This window comes from Mus musculus, chromosome 7, assembly GCF_000001635.26.
Source record: "Mus musculus strain C57BL/6J chromosome 7, GRCm38.p6 C57BL/6J".
Taxonomy (NCBI): domain Eukaryota; kingdom Metazoa; phylum Chordata; class Mammalia; order Rodentia; family Muridae; genus Mus; species Mus musculus.
The window spans coordinates 98,050,563-98,069,752 of record NC_000073.6 but is presented as its reverse complement, the minus strand read 5'-3'; the positions used below and the strand labels follow the sequence as shown (position 1 = coordinate 98,069,752).

General features: G+C 52.6%; 1 protein-coding gene across 11 annotated transcripts in view; it reads left to right on the top strand.

The window, feature by feature from the left end:
- Myo7a (myosin VIIA) overlaps positions 1-18,699 on the top strand; it is a 68,469-nt gene extending 49,770 nt beyond the window's left edge. For 6 of the 11 annotated variants that reach the window (XM_006507427.4, NM_001256081.1, XM_011241688.3 and 3 more), the window contains 18 exons: positions 211-381; positions 2,506-2,623; positions 3,286-3,412; positions 3,858-4,141; positions 4,829-5,019; positions 5,516-5,640; positions 6,008-6,165; positions 7,025-7,178; positions 12,287-12,442; positions 12,907-13,012; positions 13,849-13,962; positions 14,792-14,879; positions 15,039-15,145; positions 15,225-15,410; positions 15,831-15,947; positions 16,513-16,596; positions 17,439-17,558; positions 18,037-18,699. In XM_006507427.4, the coding sequence (XP_006507490.1) occupies positions 211-381; positions 2,506-2,623; positions 3,286-3,412; positions 3,858-4,141; positions 4,829-5,019; positions 5,516-5,640; positions 6,008-6,165; positions 7,025-7,178; positions 12,287-12,442; positions 12,907-13,012; positions 13,849-13,962; positions 14,792-14,879; positions 15,039-15,145; positions 15,225-15,410; positions 15,831-15,947; positions 16,513-16,596; positions 17,439-17,558; positions 18,037-18,126 (2,496 nt within the window). In that variant the 3' untranslated portion in view covers positions 18,127-18,699. The remainder of the gene's footprint in view (positions 1-210; positions 382-2,505; positions 2,624-3,285; positions 3,413-3,857; positions 4,142-4,828; positions 5,020-5,515; positions 5,641-6,007; positions 6,166-7,024; positions 7,179-12,286; positions 12,443-12,906; positions 13,013-13,848; positions 13,963-14,791; positions 14,880-15,038; positions 15,146-15,224; positions 15,411-15,830; positions 15,948-16,512; positions 16,597-17,438; positions 17,559-18,036) is intronic. The other 5 variants (XM_011241691.2, XM_011241690.2, NM_001256083.1 and 2 more) reach the window with 2 other exon arrangements.
- The last annotated feature ends 491 nt before the right edge of the window (positions 18,700-19,190 follow it).

The window sequence follows — 19,190 nt, the reverse complement described above, 5'->3', positions numbered from 1 at the left end:
TGGTGCCAAGGGGACCAGACACGGGGCAAGAAGAGTATGGCTATGGGCTTAGGGACCCCATGATTGCCTTGTGAAGAGAAGTGAGACAGGGAGAACACAGAGTCCTGAGGGTCAGGGTCCCCAAACTACAGGAGACATGATTGGGAGGGGGCTGGGCTAGAAGGGCATCCCCTAGGGATGATTGGTGATGACGGTGTGTGTCACCCTCAGGAGGACGACCTGGCTGAGCTGGCTTCTCAGCAGTACTTTGTGGACTATGGTTCTGAGATGATTCTGGAGCGCCTGCTGAGCCTCGTGCCCACTTACATCCCTGACCGTGAGATCACACCGCTGAAGAATCTTGAGAAGTGGGCACAGCTGGCCATTGCTGCCCACAAGAAGGTAGGAAGAGGGAGGGCTCAGAGGCGTGGCTGCATGGAGCATCATGGCTGGCACCTGATGTCTTCTGCCTGACAGTTGCTGGGGACCAGGGCCTCCTGCCCCCATTCCCATCACCCACCCACCCCCAGACATCATTCATATATGTCTCTCTCACTTTCTCTGGACTGGGTGCATGAGACACAGAAGGCTCAAGCTGGTCTTGCGGCCTGTTGAGGGACCCCTGGGGTCATGGATGTTGAGGGTGACCTCTCCTGTTGATTACAATGTTGTGATTTGAGTGACCACTCAGGTCTGATAATGGAAGTTGTCTAGGAAATGTCCCCTCCTTTTTCCTAAGAACTCCAGTACCTTCCTACTTGGGAACTCTGGGTGCAGGCTCCTTTTGAAGTCCCAGGCTGTGATCTAATATAGGAGCTAAGGGGCCTGTGAAACAGCAGCTGGGTGGAGGTATTGAGGGCTCCACGCACCATATCAGAGCAGGCTAGGCCTAGCTCAGTTACTGGAGGTCCCCACGGATAGTGTCTCATACGCTACAGATAAGGCTTTTCCACCCCTAGGGTCCTGTGGTACCTTCCACACACCTTTCACCTTCCCTGGATAGCTCCCTATAGACGCACTTGGCTCTGAATGCCCCCTTCAAGGGTTTCCTCCAGGCCTAGCCCTCTCTCCCCTAGAGTATTTCTTTCCTGCATCCTCCCCACATCCCCCAAGAGAAAAACCTCTTCTTTGCCATGTCTTCCTGTTGACTTCTGGCAAGTTACTGAAGCCAGTCCACTTTGCCTGCCTCCCAAACAGCTTCACTTCCCAGTTCTCAGCCTCCTCAGCTGCCCCAGCATGTATTTCCAATAAGGCGTGTGTGTGTGTGTGTGTGTGTGTGTGTGTGTGTGTGTGTTTGCTTTGGGTGGCATGGTGGTATTCATTTTATTTTGGAATCAGGCCTTGGGAGCATAGTGGGACGGACATGCTCTTCTGGGATCCACAGCTTGGTTCTGTCTTTTCCTGGATCACAGCACCTTTGTGTGTGTGTCAGAGCCCTGGGTTCTGCTGCACTGGACAGAAGTGAATGTCGATGCCTTTCAGAAGGCAGGAAGAAGCCACCCTGGACATGGGAACCACAGACATTTCCAAGTTAGCTCTAGGGCCTGGGGCTGAGATCAGGGTGTGCCTTCTCCTGAGGTTCCTGTCTTATCTGCTCCTCATTGGTTTCCTCTGTGGTCACGTGCACCTAATTGCCTCTCCTCACCAGGACACGGTCTGTTGGGATAGGGCTTCATGCCATCCCTTCTTATAGACTTTATCTGCAAATGTGCACCCTGGGGTGTGAAGACTCGAACACGAGGATTTAGAGGGAAAATTTTTAAAATATCTTGAAGCCATTTCAAACATGCAGAGAAGTTTCAAGTTGGGGGCTTCTCACTGCCACGTTTGGCTCCCCACCTTCTTCCTTGTGGCTTTCTCTCCACACACATACGCATGTATATGGTATACTGAACACTTGGGCATTAAATTGGTCACATCAAACTCTCAGCCAATGCTTACTATTCCTGGCCTGTGGCCATGTTGGCCCTCTCGTGGGTGGCAATGCCCTATATGGGGCTGTCACGGCCACATATTCATCCTGACCCCTTCATTCTACCCCAGGGTCATGGAGTTCTTACCAGGAAACAGAGCGCTGCTCCCTGACAGGAGTGCTGCAGCAGCTCTTGTTGGACCTGACCCCCAGGTCCTCTTACTCTCAGACATGGCTCACTCGTCCACCTGCCTGTCCAGCCTTGTAGAAACTTGCTCTAGGGACCCAGCTTTGTGTGCCATGATGCTACAACCTCTCTCTGCTCTCGTGCCTCTCCACATGGCGTGTGCCTCCCAGTGGCTCACTGTCACTCCAGTTGGGCCACTGCATTGGGAAGTTCCCAAGGGTGGCAGCTATGTTTTCCTTTTCTGCCGGGGACCCACACACAGAGAGACTTACAAGAACCCCAGTACAGACTGAACTAGAGAAAGCAGTGCAGCCGGGGTGTGAGCTGATGGGAGCAGAGGCACCTAAGCTCACCTGGTAGAAGGGATAGCTAGTTCCTAGAGCCTACCCACTGGCCTTTGATCTTTATCCCACTCTGCCCTCTGCAGGGAATTTATGCCCAGAGGAGAACTGACTCCCAGAAGGTCAAAGAGGATGTGGTCAATTATGCCCGTTTCAAGTGGCCCTTGCTCTTCTCCAGGTTTTACGAAGCTTACAAATTCTCAGGTATTTGTGGCCCCAGCCGTATGGAGGGAGGGTGATTATCTTTCTGCAGGTGCCTGGTTTTCTTGGGTTCTACTGCTGAAGGGCTGTGGGAAACCCGTGCAGTCAGTGACGATGGCTCACTGGTTTGAAGAGCTGATCATTAAAGCTCCCACTATGGACAGAAGAGGGTAGCCAGGTTATAGGTGGGTGGGCTGTTCTGTTGGGCTATTTCCAAGAGGCCGAGGGTGGGTGGCTATGGCTAAGGGGAAAGTAACTGGCTGGTGCCAGCCCACATCAGCTCTCATGACCTTTGCGGACATTGCTGGGCATCTGCTCTGTGTTAGCCCTGTGCTCATGCTGGGCTTCTTAGAATTGCCAGCTCTCAGAGACACAGACAACCCCAGGGTTTAGTTGTCTGACCTCTCCCTCCATCTCACCTTGCTGCAGGGCAGGGAGCAGAGGTAGGAAGGGGACTGAGGCTGTTTCTCAAGCCAGCGTTCTCAACCCATCACCTTTTGGGTTTCACTTTGTAAGGTAGCCATGCTGAGACTCACTCTCCCTGTTTACAAGCCAGGGATAAGCACCCTCCTGCAGAAGCCACCACCTTGCAGTTATGAGGAGTAGGGAGGAGCTAGCTCCAAGATCAGGGAGGCCCTCTCTCAGAGCCTCTGTCACTGTCGCAGGCCCTCCCCTCCCCAAGAGCGACGTCATCGTGGCTGTCAACTGGACGGGTGTGTACTTCGTGGACGAGCAGGAGCAGGTGCTTCTGGAGCTGTCCTTCCCGGAGATCATGGCTGTGTCCAGCAGTAGGTGGGGATGGCCGCCAGGGCCCAGGCAGAGGGACAGGAGGAGAGGGCGCAGCTCCTGGGGCCGGGGGCACAATCAGTGTTATCAAGGGGGCATCTCTTTGTCAGCTGAAAAGCACCCAGAGGGTGGTAGGGTTCTGGAATAGCCAAGTCCCATAGTGCAGTGCAGCCCAGAGCATCTGTCTGTCTCAGATATGATAAGGGCAGGGAAGACTTCCTGGTAGAAGAGGCATCAGGCTGAGCCTTAAAGGGTGAATAAAGACATGGATGGACAATACGCAGTGCACTGGGCCAGAGTGGGGCAATTCTGGACCAGAGCTCGCTGTAGCCATGGCTACGTCTGCCTTAGAGGGTGATAAGTGTATCACCCTAGTGGGCCAGGCCTTGTCCTGGCAGGGCCCTGTCTGAGTGTCTGGGACACTCTGACAATTGGCCTTGGTCCCCCTCAGGGAGTGCCGCGTCTTGCTCTCACTGGGCTGCTCTGACTTGGGCTGTGCTACTTGTCAATCGGGCCGGGCAGGGCTGACCCCGGCTGGACCCTGTTCTCCGTGTTGGTCCTGTAGGGGAACAAAGATGATGGCCCCCAGCTTTACCCTGGCCACCATCAAAGGAGATGAGTACACCTTCACATCCAGCAATGCTGAGGACATCCGTGACCTGGTGGTCACCTTTCTGGAGGGGCTACGGAAGAGGTCTAAGTATGTGGTGGCACTGCAGGACAATCCTAACCCTGGTGAGTGGGTGCTCTGGGGTGGTAGGCAGACTGTACAGATATGAGCCTGGCACTCATAGCAGGTGGCTGGTGCCTTATTGTATTGTTTAGACACCGGGTCCCGGGCAGTACTGCCTTTACCTACAGTCCACAGAACACTTCCTCTCCCACCTTCTAAGACTGTAGCTTACCTCTTATCACCAGCTCCAAGTTAAATGGGGTCCTCCATACTTGATAACACAATGGCACCTCTTTGAAGCAATATGGTGCCCAGACTCCATGGGGAGGCACATGGGAAATGGTGATACCACAGTGACCGTGGAAACCCAGAGGCTGTGGGAACGTGGAGGTCAGGCTCTCCGTGCAGCCTGGTCCAGGGAGGAAGCATAAATGAGCAGGGGTCTGAGACCAAGGGCAGAGAGAGAGCCATGCCCAGAGAAAGCCAGTGTGTCCCAAACTGCTATTGCATTGGCCAGGAGAGGGAAGAAGGTCAGGAGTGAGGAGGAAGGAGCTGAGCTTTGACAGGAGGGTGACACGCTTTGATGGCTAAATCTGGGTGTGGGGTTTGCACAAAGAGTATGCAGAGTGGAGGATGGCGTAGGCCCTCAGCGAGGAGCCGTGGCTTACAGGTCACCAGCCCAAATGAGGATGTTCTAATCCACCCTTGTTTCCCATCCCCATGTGAACCTGCTCACCCCTGCTTCTAAGCTGGTGAGGAGTCAGGCTTCCTCAGCTTCGCCAAGGGAGACCTCATCATCCTTGACCATGATACTGGTGAGCAGGTCATGAACTCAGGCTGGGCCAACGGCATCAACGAGAGGACCAAGCAGCGCGGCGACTTCCCCACTGACTGTGTATACGTCATGCCCACTGTCACCTTGCCACCAAGGGAGATTGTGGTATGTGACCAGCACCAGGAGTCTCCCCTAGATGCTCCCTTACTCTTCTTCTCACATCCGGTCATTAGAATGAAGGACTGCAACACACTAATGATTGGTATCTTCTGTGTAGATGATAGATAGCCCTGGGGTTTGGGGGGAACCTCAGGCTTAATGTATGGGTATCTTCCAAATTTACATCAGTTGGGGAGAGGCCTGGGGGTCGGGATGGGGAATCATTATCATGTCTGACGGGAAATGGGGCCACAGCTGGGTGAGGGTCTCTTTTGTCATGGCTCACAGCTCAAGGATTCAGTACAGCTCTCCAGGCAGCTCCCGTGCAAGGCTCATGGGACTGGGCTTGAGGCGCAGGAAGTGTAGGCACAGGGAAGAGAGCTTAGGGTCCACACCCGTGAAGAACAAGTCTCCCATCTCATTCTGGAAGGCTCCAGCTTTATCAGATTCCAGTGGCCCCAGCTGAAGAGCTGACGAGTCCTCCCCATCTCTTGCCACCCAGGCCCTGGTCACTATGACCCCAGACCAGAGGCAGGATGTCGTCCGGCTCCTGCAGCTTCGCACAGCAGAGCCAGAGGTGCGCGCCAAGCCCTACACGCTAGAGGAGTTCTCCTACGACTACTTCAGGTGACGTCGGGTGGCAGGTTGGGGACAAGAATGGTGCTCTTTGAGATGCCCCCACCTGAGAGCGGGGCCAGCTCAGGGGCAGCATAAGCAGTTTCTGTTGTCCAGGATGAGCCCTCTGTGTAGTCCCATCTCATCCTTTCTTCCTCTGGGTGGTATCTGTGCCACTCATCAGGTCCTCTGCCCTGGGGGACAGGGGCTGGGCAGGACGATAGATGCTGTGGTTTGGGGTGCTCAGCTCTGCCTGAGGGTACCTGGGAGCAGAGCAGAGGCTTCTGGAGAAGGTGGCATGTGTGTGCATTGCACAGCATGGCAGGAGGGGCTCGCTTCCTGTGGTGGGGCAGGTACTGACCATCTCCGTGCCTGACAGGCCCCCACCCAAGCACACGCTGAGCCGTGTCATGGTGTCCAAGGCCCGCGGTAAGGACAGGCTGTGGAGCCACACACGAGAGCCCCTCAAGCAGGCCCTGCTCAAGAAGATCCTGGGCAGTGAAGAACTCTCCCAGGAAGCCTGCATGGCCTTTGTAGATATCCACAACCGCAGTGGCTAGGAGGGCAGCAGGGAGGGACTGGGGCAGGGCGTGGCAGGACTGGGCCCTGGCAGCAGATGGAAGACCCTGACTGGGCGCATGGCACCCCATAGTTTTCAAGGGACAGCCGCATCCTCCAGCCCCTGTGACCTTGTCATCCTGCACTGGGCCAGACAGAGATAAAGCTGTGACAAGAGCCAACCTCTGGTCTCATAAGGATGCCATACTGACTAGGATCAGTGGTGATGGTGTCAGGCCAGGAAGTGGCCTGAACCAACCCATAGAGAGAGGCAACATACTTCCTTCACTTCCTGGGGAGTGGGGCAGCATACACCAAGGTCCTGAGGCAAACCAGCAGGGCTATTTCAAGGGTACAAAATAGCTTAGCGTAACTGAAGGGCAGATGTATACTGAAGAAAGGCTCCCAGGGTCTGTTAAAAAGCTTTGGCTGCTGGAGATATAGCTGGGTGATAAAGTGTTTGTCTATCATGCCAAGGCTCTGCAATCAACACACACACACACACACACACACACACACACACACACACACACACAGGAGACAGAGACAGAGAGAACACACTAGATTATTAGATTAGGCTGTGTCCATTCCAGGAACGGGGGAGCTGCTGGGCAGGCGGTTGGGGATTAGACAATGTTTTCTGGCTGCCTTGGACACTTGGGATGTAGGATCAGGGCTTGAGGAAGGGTGGCCATGATGGGGAAGGGAAGAGAAGTGGTGAGCAGGCCACATCTACGACTATGTAACTCAGAGTTCCAGGGCTGTGTGAGTCCGACCTCCTACCTCCTAGGCCAGTGTTTCCCCTTCATCCACAAGTCCTTCCTTGACAGCCTCTCACCTGTGCTCAAGTACATGGGCGACTACCCATCCAAGAGGATGCGATCCGTCAATGAGCTCACTGACCAGATCTTTGAGTGGGCACTCAAGGCTGAGCCCCTCAAGGATGAGGCCTACGTGCAGATCCTGAAGCAGCTGACTGACAATCACATCAGGTGAGCGGACACTGTGGGACCTCTTGAAGCAATTGGCCTGGGGCCCAGGGTCAACCTGTCAAGAGCCCAGAAGGGGTAACCCCCTTTTTTTCAATTTTTTATTAGATATTTTCTTCATTTACATTTCAAATGCTATCCCGAAAGTACCCTATACCTTCCCCCAACCCTGCTCCCCTACCCACCCACTCCCACTTCTTGGCCCTGGCATTCCCCTGTACTGGGGCATATAACATTTGCAAGACCAAGGGGCCTCTCTTCCCAATGATGGCCGACTAGGCCATCTTCTGCTACATATGCACCTAGAGACACGAGCTTTGGGTGGGGGGCACTGGTTAATTCATATTGTTGTTCCACCTATAAGGTTGCAGACCCCTTCAGCTCCTTGGGTACTTTCTCTAGCTCCTCCATTGGGGGCCCTGTGTTCTATCCAATAGATGACTGTGAACATCCACTTCTTCATTTGCCAGGCACTGGCCTAGCCTCACACGAACCCTTAGAACAGTCCTCCAAGGTCACAGCCCAGCCCTCCTGGCTCTCACTCCTAACATCTGCACTCACTCCGACTGAGGTGACTGTCAGCCCAATGGTCTGTCAGGAAAGGCTCCCATGCTGGGAGCATTGAGCCTACAGATCTCCCCCCTTCATTTCACTGTCCCCTCCGTGTGAGATGGTATGGAGGGCCTGTGACATAGGTAGGTAGGGAAGATGTCTTTACTAAAACCATAAAACAAGAGCTATTGGTATATGCTGCTAGAAAAGGGGCGAATTCCAAAAAACGTTGAGGCTATTCCAGTGCCTCTGAGGTAAGGCAGTCCAAGTAGGCTGTTGAACAGCTTGAGTGAAGGGATCCTGCCATTTGAGAGCAAATCGGAATGGAGGGTCTGGTGGATGGGGATGCAAATGAAAATATCCTTACGGTCTAACTCTGTCACCCAGGAGGGACTGGAGGCTATCTGTCTCCAGAGTGTGTAAGGACTGGGAACTGAGGAGTAGGTCAGGACCACAGCCTCATTTATAGCCCATTCCTAGGAGACTGGGGCCCATGATCTAGGCTCCACTTGACGTTTTGAATACCAAAGTAGGAGTGTTGCAAAGTGAGTGACAAGAACTTTTTATCGAAGAGAGTCTGTAAACCTTTTTGCACATTAGGCTTTAAAGGATATTGGGATTTTCCTTTGAGGAAAGCCACTTAAGGGCTTTCCTTAAGGGCTCTGGTAACCCAAGCTGTTACAGAGTGCTCAGGAGTGCAGGCATCCAGACTCTGGGAGCTTGTTGGTTTTGAGGCTAGAGCAGAGATGTAGGGAGGGTCTTTAAGGACATCACAGGACAAGAGTCATGCAGAGAGGAAGGTGAAGCTAAGCCTGGTGGAGCTCTCCCCTGATATCTACAGTGAGCTTGGGTTTGATAACCTACTGCTTCAGTCTGGCCCAGTAAGGAGGGATATCCTGTAGACCCAGTGTTCCCAGTACAGGAGACTTTCCAGACAGACCATTGTGCTTAAAAAGTCCTAGGTGGGTCTAGAGTTTAATCATGAAGTCCCTAACTAGGAAGGAAACAGGGCAGCTAGGAAGGCCTAGGAAGGAATGGATGGAAATGTGTTTATACATCATATATCATATGTATTAAGACGGGCATAGAGTGGGCTGGTTGGGACTTGCCATTAAAACCAGTGAGGATTTGAGTCTGGAAGGTCAAATCAGAAAAGGTGTTCAGAGCAGAAAAGTTTGCTCCATACCTAAAAGGATGTCATTTGGGTCCTTGCCTCATTTAGGGTTATCTGACGTTAATTCATAGAGATGAAAAATATGGGAGTCCATGTAGCCTCAGGGACCCTCTAGTCCATTTCATTAAGTACCCCCAGTCTGGGAACAAAATCAAGGCCATTTGTCCTTTTCCAGGTTTGACTTGAGTGTGAGATCCTTAGATGGAAAATAGATTGTCCCCCTTCTCAAGAAATAGAGGGATATTCATGCTTCTACTGGGCCTCCAGTCTGCAGTTTGGACAGGACCCCAGATAGCTTTGGGTACACCGACAGAAATGCCCAAGTTGTCCGCAATGATAGCAGGAAAAGCTCACTTATTCTAAGTTCCCATATACTGAAAACAGATATGAAGTGGGTTCTAGCTGGAGCTCCTGGATGCTCTTGGGATGGGCAGAGAGTGTCCTGAGCTGGCCCTTTGCCCCTTTCTTCCCCCACTTCTCCCTTTCTGGCCCTTGAGGTTCCTTTTTGGTTATTAAAATACTTCTGAGGGTGCATTTGGTAAAGTAGGGAAAAGAGGTCTTGGGTCCCTGGTCTGGTTTTTATAGGCCTGGCTTATAAACTCACAGCCAATATTGTTGTGGCCCTTGAGGTCCAGACTGGTATTCTATTCTATTCTATTCTATTCTATTCTATTCTATTCTATTCTATTCTATTCTATTCTATTCTATTCTATTCTATTCTATTCTATTCTATTCTATTCTATTCTATTCTATTCTATTCCATTCCATTCCATTCCATTCCATTCCATTCCATTCCATTCCATTCCATTCCATTCTATTCTATTCCATTCCATTTAATTTTTTGGTCTTTTGAGACAGACTAGTATTCCTGCATTGCTTTTGCTAGTCCAAGCTGAAAGATGCTCAGGTTCTAGGGCGATCCTGTGTGACCTCCTGCATCTTGTCCTGGTTAGGATACTTAACAATGACCTTTGTCATCCTCCTACTGGGCAGGCAAATATATCCATCAGGTCCTTCCCCCATTGCCTTTTACAGTGGTGGCCTGATTTGACCAGTTCAATTCTGTGACAGGTGTCATCGTAGAGGCTGGCTTGACTGTGATGTAGTTAAGAGCCTGGGTCTCCACAGCCCAGGCGCATGCTAAGGCCAGGTAACTCTCCTCACACACACAGCAGGTGGTTAGGGAGGTAAAGGTTTTGGCAGGTTAGGTCAAAGCCATTACAAACCCTTTGGTTTCCTTAAGGAAGGTAGAAGGATTTTGGGTAAATGGCTCCAGTTTATGTTATTTGGGACAGATGTGATTGGTGGGAGTGATGATTACCAAGATGATGCAGAGGCCCTGTTAGCCACTTTGTAAAGGAAAAGGATATTCTAGGAGGGAGAGGAGGTGAGTCCCTTACATGCAGTTCCCGAGTGACCACGAGAAAGAAAGTGCATTATGTGGGTAAAGAGAAAGGGTTTGGAGAGAGCTCCCCAGGGAGAGAAGAGAAAGGAGGTTTGGGGGAGGGGTTTGGATATGCCCCAAAGAAGGATCAGGGATGGGGCTGGGTTTAAGGAAGATGGGCCTAGTTTAAGAGTGTAAGAGTTTAGCAAGGCACAGTGATATTCCTCCCACAGTGCAGGATTCTGTGACAAACCAGGGCATCCTTCCAACCCCGGAAGTAGAACTCAGTTTCCCTCCAAAGCCAAGCCTCTAGACTGGAGCAACCCCAGGGAAAACCACAAACTGGTCCTGGCCATGAATCAGTCCTGAAGGAGAGGGGGACTTGTTCAGGAGTGAAACCCTGGCTATCTGCGAGCCTTCAGATCAGGAACACTGGACAGCAGGGGAACCCACAAGTGCATGTCCAGTCAGCCACACACTTTGTCCCTTCCCACGCTGCAGAGCAGCAGACGCTGGACTGTGGGAAGAAGGGTGGTGTGTGGTGTTGCCTTGGCCCAGCTATCACCACCATCTGGGCAGGGCATAGGGGGTAAGGAGGTCCCCAGAGGAGAAGGCAAAGCGGACTCTTGTCCCTATGGACTATGGCAGGCAGCCTTCCTCTATCACCCTCGGGTGGGAAGTAAGACTTTCTTCCCCAAGGGGTTAAAAAATGTCCGTGCCTGCCTCAGAGACCTGCCACGGACCATCAACTGTCTCTGGGCTACTCAGGCAGCCACCATAGGCACCAGGTTAAGTAGCTAAGAGAGGCAAGGCAAGAGTCCCCTCCCCAACTCCTGTACAGGCCACTGAAATGCTATGCAGGGCCAAGTCTGAAGAGGCCGGTGATTCGGGTGGGCAAAGAGCTTAGCTAGAGAAAATAAGCAACGGGGAGATTTACAGAAACAAACTGCCAGGAGTTGGTGACTGAGTTCCCAACGAGCTCACGCTGGGATAGAGAGAAAGCCCCCCCCCCTTAGGGTGGTTAAAGGGACAGTCATGATCTCACCATATGAGACGCCTGTGCCTACCTCACATCCAGATGGTTAGCTGGGCGATTCTTCATTTTGCAAAGAGCGGAGTTTTGTAGTATATGCTCTTCCTTTTGAGGACCAGCTGTCTGAGACTCCATGCGTCACTAAGGGTCAGTCTCTAGATGGTCTGAGCTGCCTGATGAAGTGTAGCATCTTCTACAGTGGTGCCAGGATGCCTGGAGACAGATTGCAACTGGGGCTTGACATGATTTCATTTATTCTTTCTGATGAGATACCAGCCTCGCTCTCTGGAAGCAGCAGAGACCTTGGTCTAAGTCCAGCCTGCCTTGAGGTAGTGAGTGCCTAGTTCTGAGACTAGAAGAGCCCAGCATAACTATCTGTGTCAGAATAGCAGACACATCTTCCCATCTTTGCAAGATCCATCCTGGAGGCAAACACATCAGATCTCTTCACAATGCCGGGTCTTCTCCTGGGCAGGATCACCTTTCATCTCTGTGTGTCAGAATTTGTCTTGTCCTTCAAAGCCTATGTCAATACCACCTTATACAGAGCCATGTATGTCAGTACCGCCTTATACAGAGGCCTCCAGGCCGCCCTGCTCCATCAGGCCTAGTGAACCAAGGGGTGCATGAGGGTGTAGGGTCTGCTTTAATGGTATAGGTGAGTCCTAGTGCTCAGCAGGTGTATAAGCAGCACACTTACTTCTGTGTTGTTTCTCGGGATGTGTGGCTTTGAGGATGAAATCTCAGCCGACCCAGACAGAGTGCTGAGTAACTGTGGACTTTCATTCTGGCACCGGAGCCTTGTGTCCCTGTGGACTGGCTACTGTATGACCTGGTATGGGCTCATGGCCACACTGAGGAGCACTGTTTGGTTTCAGCTGTCATGAAAGTGTGTCCGTTTTGGTCCTTGGACAGAGGCTTAGCTCCAGGGTGCACGGGTCCCTGTTACTCTGGTCCTTTTCCCACAGGTACAGCGAAGAGAGGGGCTGGGAACTGCTGTGGCTGTGCACGGGCCTCTTCCCGCCCAGCAACATCCTCCTGCCTCATGTTCAGCGGTTTCTGCAGTCCCGCAAGCACTGTCCTCTTGCCATTGACTGCCTGCAGAGGCTCCAGAAAGCCCTGAGGTACAGGAGCCACACGGGCTCTGCGAGCACTGGGGGTGGGGCGGTCTGGCCACACCCAGCTCTAGGACAGACCCTTGGTGTGCAGGATGTGCGTGCACAGTGTGAAGCCTACCCCTGAGTTCCACAGCTTGACGGTGGCAGGAGCTGCAGCCCATGCTGGCTACAGTTGGGGAGCCTGGCTACTCCTTGAGTGGCTTTCATATTCTGGGGGACTAGGAAGGTGGCCCCTGGGCCCCACTGCAGACTCTGCAATGCTCACTCACACCCCTTGCTCCCTCTCCTTTCTCCAGTCACCAGCCCACTTCCTGGCTGGGAACTTTGGGCTCTGGGAGGCCACATAGCTGAGTCTACTGTTGGGCGGTGGAGGTGGGGGTCAGGCTGGGGCCAGTCTCCTGTCTCCTCTGCTTCCCAGCCATGTGGACCTAGGAACACGCTTCCTTCCCTCTCTCCCTCCGTGTTTTCAGAAATGGCTCCCGGAAGTACCCTCCGCACCTGGTGGAGGTGGAGGCCATCCAACATAAGACTACCCAGATCTTCCACAAGGTCTACTTCCCCGATGACACGGACGAGGTGAGGGCCCCCACATGGATCTGACCCCTCTGACAGGGTCAAGCTCCCTCAGCCTGCACAGGGTGTCTCTAACAACACCTGACACCCTGACATCTCAGTCTCTTGCCCTTGGGTAGAACAAGACTTGATCAAGACTATAGACACTCCTTGGATTAAGTCCCTTCCATTTGGACCTTCACTTCCTCCTCCCTGGCTCCCCAGTCCGGCTTTCTGCCATGAATTTGACATCTTACCTTGGATCCTGATGTCACTGTATCTTACCTTGTACCCTCATGAGTAGTTATAATACTTGCCTGATCCTGGAGACTCAGATGCCACAGTAGGATTCTGTGACAAACTCAGACATTTCCCAGAATCCTTTCCATCTATAGTCTGTCCCATCTCTCCTTCCCTCTCGCCCTCAAACTCCATCCCCTAATTGTCACAGTTGGGGCTGTTTTTCCCAGTCCATCCTCTTGGTTGGTTTTCTTTCTCAACCCCTCCTCCAACACACACATACTACTGTGAGTCCCCACCTCTGCTCTCACTCTCCAGGCCTAGGCCTTGAGGGCCAGCACCAGGACTAGTCCTGTTTGGAGGGCCAGGGACAGTGAGCTCTGAGAAAAGCCAAGTGGGAATTGCTCTCTTCAAATACTACATGCAGATCGGATCCACCAGGATGACCCAACAGGGAGGGGTCCTGAAAGGGAGGAACTCGGTCTTGGTCGGTTGGTTGGTCAGTCAGTTGGTTGGTCAATCGGCCAATTGGTTGGTCCGGTGGGTAGGAGAGACAGCAGAGATCAGCAGTGGGGAACTGGGGGAAGGTCTTGCAGAAGTTGAGTGTGTGCTACCCCTAGGCTTTTGAGGTGGAGTCCAGCACCAAGGCCAAGGACTTCTGCCAGAACATCGCCAGCCGGCTGCTGCTCAAGTCTTCCGAGGGATTCAGCCTTTTTGTCAAAATCGCAGATAAGGTGGGTCTGCCCATCTTTTGGAGACTTGCTGGGGCCCCAGGAACGTGGAGTGGGTAAGAGGAAAGAGGCACCTGCATGGAGCATCTCTCTGTTCCTCTCACACAGCACAAATGTCCTCGGTCCCCTGGAGCATGGTACATGGCAGCAAAGCTTTTCTGAGAGTCACATGCCCAGGTGCCCTGTGTCCTGCAGTCACAGGGCTCATTGTCTTTGTCCCCTCAGAAAATTCACCCTTGAAGTATCCTTCAGAGGGTAGAATGCTTATTACTGCTTTATCAGAGAGGTTAAGTAACTTATCCATGGTCACACAGCAGGGACCCAGATCCAGGCGTGCCGTCCCTAAAGGTCTCACTAGTCAGCTGTGATGTCTCCTCAAAGGGAAGGCTTCCTAGAGCATCCAGAAGAACTGGATGTTCCCTTCGACTGATCATAGACAGCTCCGTGTCTATTCTACCTCACTTCGTGACTGTCACTGTGTCAAACATGAGGACCCAAAGACAATGTCTCCGAGGTCCTGGGTCTGGAGGATCTGTGTCAGAGCTGGACACAGATGCCAGAAGTCAGCTGAGGCAGACTGGTCTTGTTCTCAGCTGTGTTGCATTGGGCCTGTGCAGGTCTTGGTGTGCCAGGGACTGGGTGGGATGATGCCCCTCTCGGCAGGAGCTGGTGTTCCCGAGATGCTAACGAGGCACCAGTGGTGTGGGTAGGACCAACACAGAACCCCTCTGGCTGGGGGTGGAGCCTTCCTATAGAAGCAGCTGACAGCAATGTTGGTGGGAAAATCAGAACCAAACGAAATGGCCCAAAGCTGTGATGACTGCGTCCCTAGGTCATCAGCGTCCCAGAGAATGATTTCTTCTTTGACTTTGTCCGACACCTGACAGACTGGATAAAGAAAGCACGGCCCATCAAGGACGGTAAGGGGCTGGGCTCTGGGATGCTAGCAGCACAGGGACTTGCTGGCTTGAGACTAGGCTGTGAAGCCCAGTAGTTAGCCAAGCAGCTGGAACCAAGCTGGCAGGGTCAAGGGACCTTCTTTGCTGAGACTCCGTGTGACTGGCTGCCCTGTGCCACAGGAATCGTGCCCTCACTAACCTACCAGGTGTTCTTCATGAAGAAGCTGTGGACCACCACAGTGCCGGGCAAGGACCCCATGGCTGACTCCATCTTCCACTATTACCAGGTGAGCTGCACTGTGCCCTCTGCTCCCCTCAGCTTCGTGGGCCATCGGCCTCGTGGTTTCACTGCTCTGCTTCTGACAGGAACTGCCCAAATATCTCCGAGGCTACCACAAGTGCACCCGGGAGGAGGTGCTGCAGCTGGGCGCACTCATCTACAGGGTCAAGTTTGAGGAGGACAAATCCTACTTCCCTAGCATCCCCAAGTTGCTGAGGGAGCTGGTACCCCAGGACCTAATCCGGCAGGTCTCACCTGATGACTGGAAACGGGTAAACATGGAAACCCAGAGGAGGAGCAGCAGGAGTGGGGCCTGAGAATGGTACCTTGGGTACCCCAGGGGTTGAGACAGCAAGTGCTGGCCGGCAGCTAAGGGGAATGGCCCTCCCTCCTGTGTGATAAGGGAAGCCTCTATTCCATCTCTGTCTGCTTCATTCTCTAGTCCCTGTGCAAAGGATTTAGTGACCCTATGGTATTAATTTGCCCCATCCTAGTTGTCAAGGTGACCTGAATTTGCTTGATGTGCCCTGGTCTGTCTGCATGGGTTGGGGTGGATCAGAAACCAGTTGGCTGGAGTACGTGGGGACCATGGCATAAGTTGACAACACTGTCTGTACCATGCCTGGCTCTGATGGTGTAGACAGGCAGAAGCAGAGCTGTGATTGGTCCTCCCTGATTCCCTTCCCCCACAGTCTATTGTCGCCTACTTCAACAAACATGCGGGGAAGTCCAAGGAGGAAGCCAAGCTGGCCTTCCTCAAACTCATCTTCAAGTGGCCCACCTTTGGCTCAGCCTTCTTTGAGGTGAAGGTATGTCTTCAGGGGATCTTCTGAGGACAGGTAGGGGTCAAAGGTTGGGACTGAAGCAGCACAGAAACTGGAATGGAGGTGACAGCCATTGCCTTGAACACCTGCTGGCACAGAAAGGAGGAGAGCACCCTCAATTTAGGCTCACAAAGGCCTGAGAGATCAGGTCTAGGCAGGAAATAAAAAAAGTTAATGTGGCTGAGTGTGGTGAGAGACAGGGGGCCAAGTCAGTGAGAGTCAGGGTCTCCTCAAGGGACAGTGAGGCTGGGGAGGTTTGGCACTGGGACAAGAGTACCATAGGGCTGTCCTGACCATTGGGAAACTTACAGATTGAGAGAAAGGACATAGTAAAAACCCCCAGGGAAGCAAAGGGAAAAATATGGAACCTCTTATAGGGACCCTTGAGGCTGTGGGCAGAGGGGGAAAGCAGGAGGCCTTGGCAGGGCTGGTGCCATGTAGGCAGCAGGCTGGGTTGATTTTGTTCTGGCTCAGCTGGCTTCATGCCTGTCTGCAAACTCCTGTCTTGCTCTGGGCTCCTGTCTGACGATGCCTCTACTTTCTTTGCCAGCAAACTACAGAACCAAACTTCCCAGAGATTCTCTTAATTGCCATCAACAAGTACGGGGTCAGCCTCATCGATCCCAGAACCAAGGTGAGCAGGGCAAGAGTGAGCAGGTTGGAGTGAGGACCAACCAAGGTCCCAGACATAGCCCTGTCATCTACTGTCCCCACTTCGGAGTCCCTGAACCCCCATCTTGAAAGGCTGCCTGTGCTCGCCACAATGACTCTGTCATTTGTTCCACCAAAATTGCAACCTTCAACTTGCCACCAAATTCTCGCTGCTAAGTTCCACAACCTCCTTTTAGCACCCAGCTTTTCAATGTCACTGGATGCCACAGACCGACACCTCTTTCCAAAAAACGGTCTCTGACCTATCTGGTCAGGGTGGTACATGGTGGAGCGTATGCAGGGTGGCTATGCTTATGCACCAAAAGGCCAGTCCCACTGTGAGCCAGAAGCTGTGTTTCTGAATAAGTGATAGGAACCTCTAATGATCGTCGTCTTCTTGCTGCATGATGTCATGGTCACATGAGCTCTCTGCCTTCCTCTGTCATTCTTTCTCAGACAGTTTTTGGGCTTCTACTCTACACAATCCAAGTATCCAGTGTCCTTCTCTTCTCTGTCCCATTTTTCTCTTTAATTTCACCCAGGCTATCTCATTCAGACCAACAGTTGTCAGTGCTCTCAGGCACCTAAGTTTCTATATTTGGCCCTACGTACACAACAGCCTCTAGGGCTTCCTTGGGCAAGGCAAAGCATGGAGGAGGAGGGATCTTCTCCCTGGCAGCTCCACACAGAGCTGGCCTCTCCCTCTTGCTCCTTTCCTCATGTGAGGGCTCAGGCTTTCTTTGAGGGGGTATCTGCGGGCTGGAGCTGGGGTTACTGAAGCCAGAGGGTAAGGCTGTGCATCTGGGTGTCGACCTTCTCTCCCAGGACATCCTGACTACTCACCCCTTCACCAAGATCTCCAACTGGAGTAGTGGCAACACCTACTTCCACATCACCATTGGGAACTTGGTCCGTGGGAGCAAACTGCTCTGTGAGACATCGCTGGTGAGAGCGCCCTCTAGTGCCCGGCACGGTTCCCTGCCTCTCCTGGTGGAGTCCGTTAGAAGCCTAGTTTATTTAGGTCCGGGGAAAAATGGTCAGCTAGGGTGGAGGAAGAGAGCCATCATTCAGCTGTTGTTTTAGAATCTGGCTATTGATCCCATGGATGTGGGCCTTCAGCCCATGTGCACCAGAAGAGCCATTAGCAATGAGACCTTCAGCATGAGCCCAAACTCCCAAGGTGCAACTTAACTGGTAGTTTTTTGCAGTCACTCCTGCATTGAGGCCTCCAGGCTTAGAGGGACCACAAGCCTGGGGCTCAAGATAGCAAGATGAACCCAGCCACTTAAATGTGTAGATGGGGGCAGACTTGCTTTGTTTCTGTATTGTGCCCACTGAAGTATGTTCTGGGAGCCGTGTCTGTGTGTGAGGGGCTTGTGCGTTCCACTGTGGGCTCTGCTTATTTTCCTACCCCTGGTTTTAGGGATACAAAATGGATGATCTTCTGACTTCCTACATCAGCCAGATGCTCACAGCCATGAGCAAGCAGAGGAACTCCAGGAGTGGAAGGTGAACCTCAGAGGAGACGCTGGCTCAGGCCTTGGCCCTCTAGGCAGGGAAGCTGGACTGACCATATCTGCTGGGCATCTGATCTGCCTGCCACGAGGTCCAGACTCTTCTGCATCCACCTATGGCATCTGGGTTTGCTGTCACCCTACTTTGTTGTGGCCTTCCTGGTGTAAGAGTCTGTGTTCCTTGGTCACCTCTCCTGATTCAGACCAGCTCCATCAAGCAACCTCTTTTGACTTTCTGTATATGGATGGCACAGAGGAATCAAGGACAACTTAGCTCTCTGCATACTTGGAACAACCAAACTATTTGTACATTGAACGGATGCTCTGAAACCCAAGGGACTGGGCTCAGGGTCCTCAGCACTGGCCCCTGTCATAAGCACTACCACTAAGGACTCTCTGGAGGACTCCTCAGTATCATCTGCTCCAGGAAGCCCCCTAGACTACCTCCTGAGTCTGGACAAAGCCTCCTGATTCTACCTGGATCACTCCTGTTATGTGACAGTTATGTGGTGGGTCCCTGCTAAAATCTCCCTGACCACCTGAGGGCATAAAGCATGTGTCTTATTCTCTGGTCTCATGGTGATCTTTGCTGGGGAGACAATGTGGGATCGGGGTGCAGACCTGTAGGGGTGGTCTGTGAAGCTACTTTTTCTACCCGCCTGAGCAATATGCTTCCTTCACCTTGGGGTTTGGCATGCTTAGGCCAAGGCTTCCTTGAGTCTTAAAAGACCACTTGGGACAGAGGGGATGGGGGAAGTGATTGCCACTGGCCAGAGAGGGGAAGGCCCGAGCACATGTATACAAGTGTGTGTGTGTGTGTGTGTGTGTGTGTGTGTGTGTGTGTGTGTGTGTGTGTAACTAGGGCCAGTGGAGGCAGAATAGCCCTCCCATCTTGCCAGAAGCTTCTTCTCAGTTTATCAAGACATATCCAAGATTGCTAACACTTTCTTGGGTGAAATGCTGAGGTCTAGTGATAGTGCTTTGTGACCAGAATGAGACAGTGAAGTCTGGGGGTGGCTGGGTAGATCTGGGGCAGGGGCTTCAGATGGGATGGTGGCTGGAG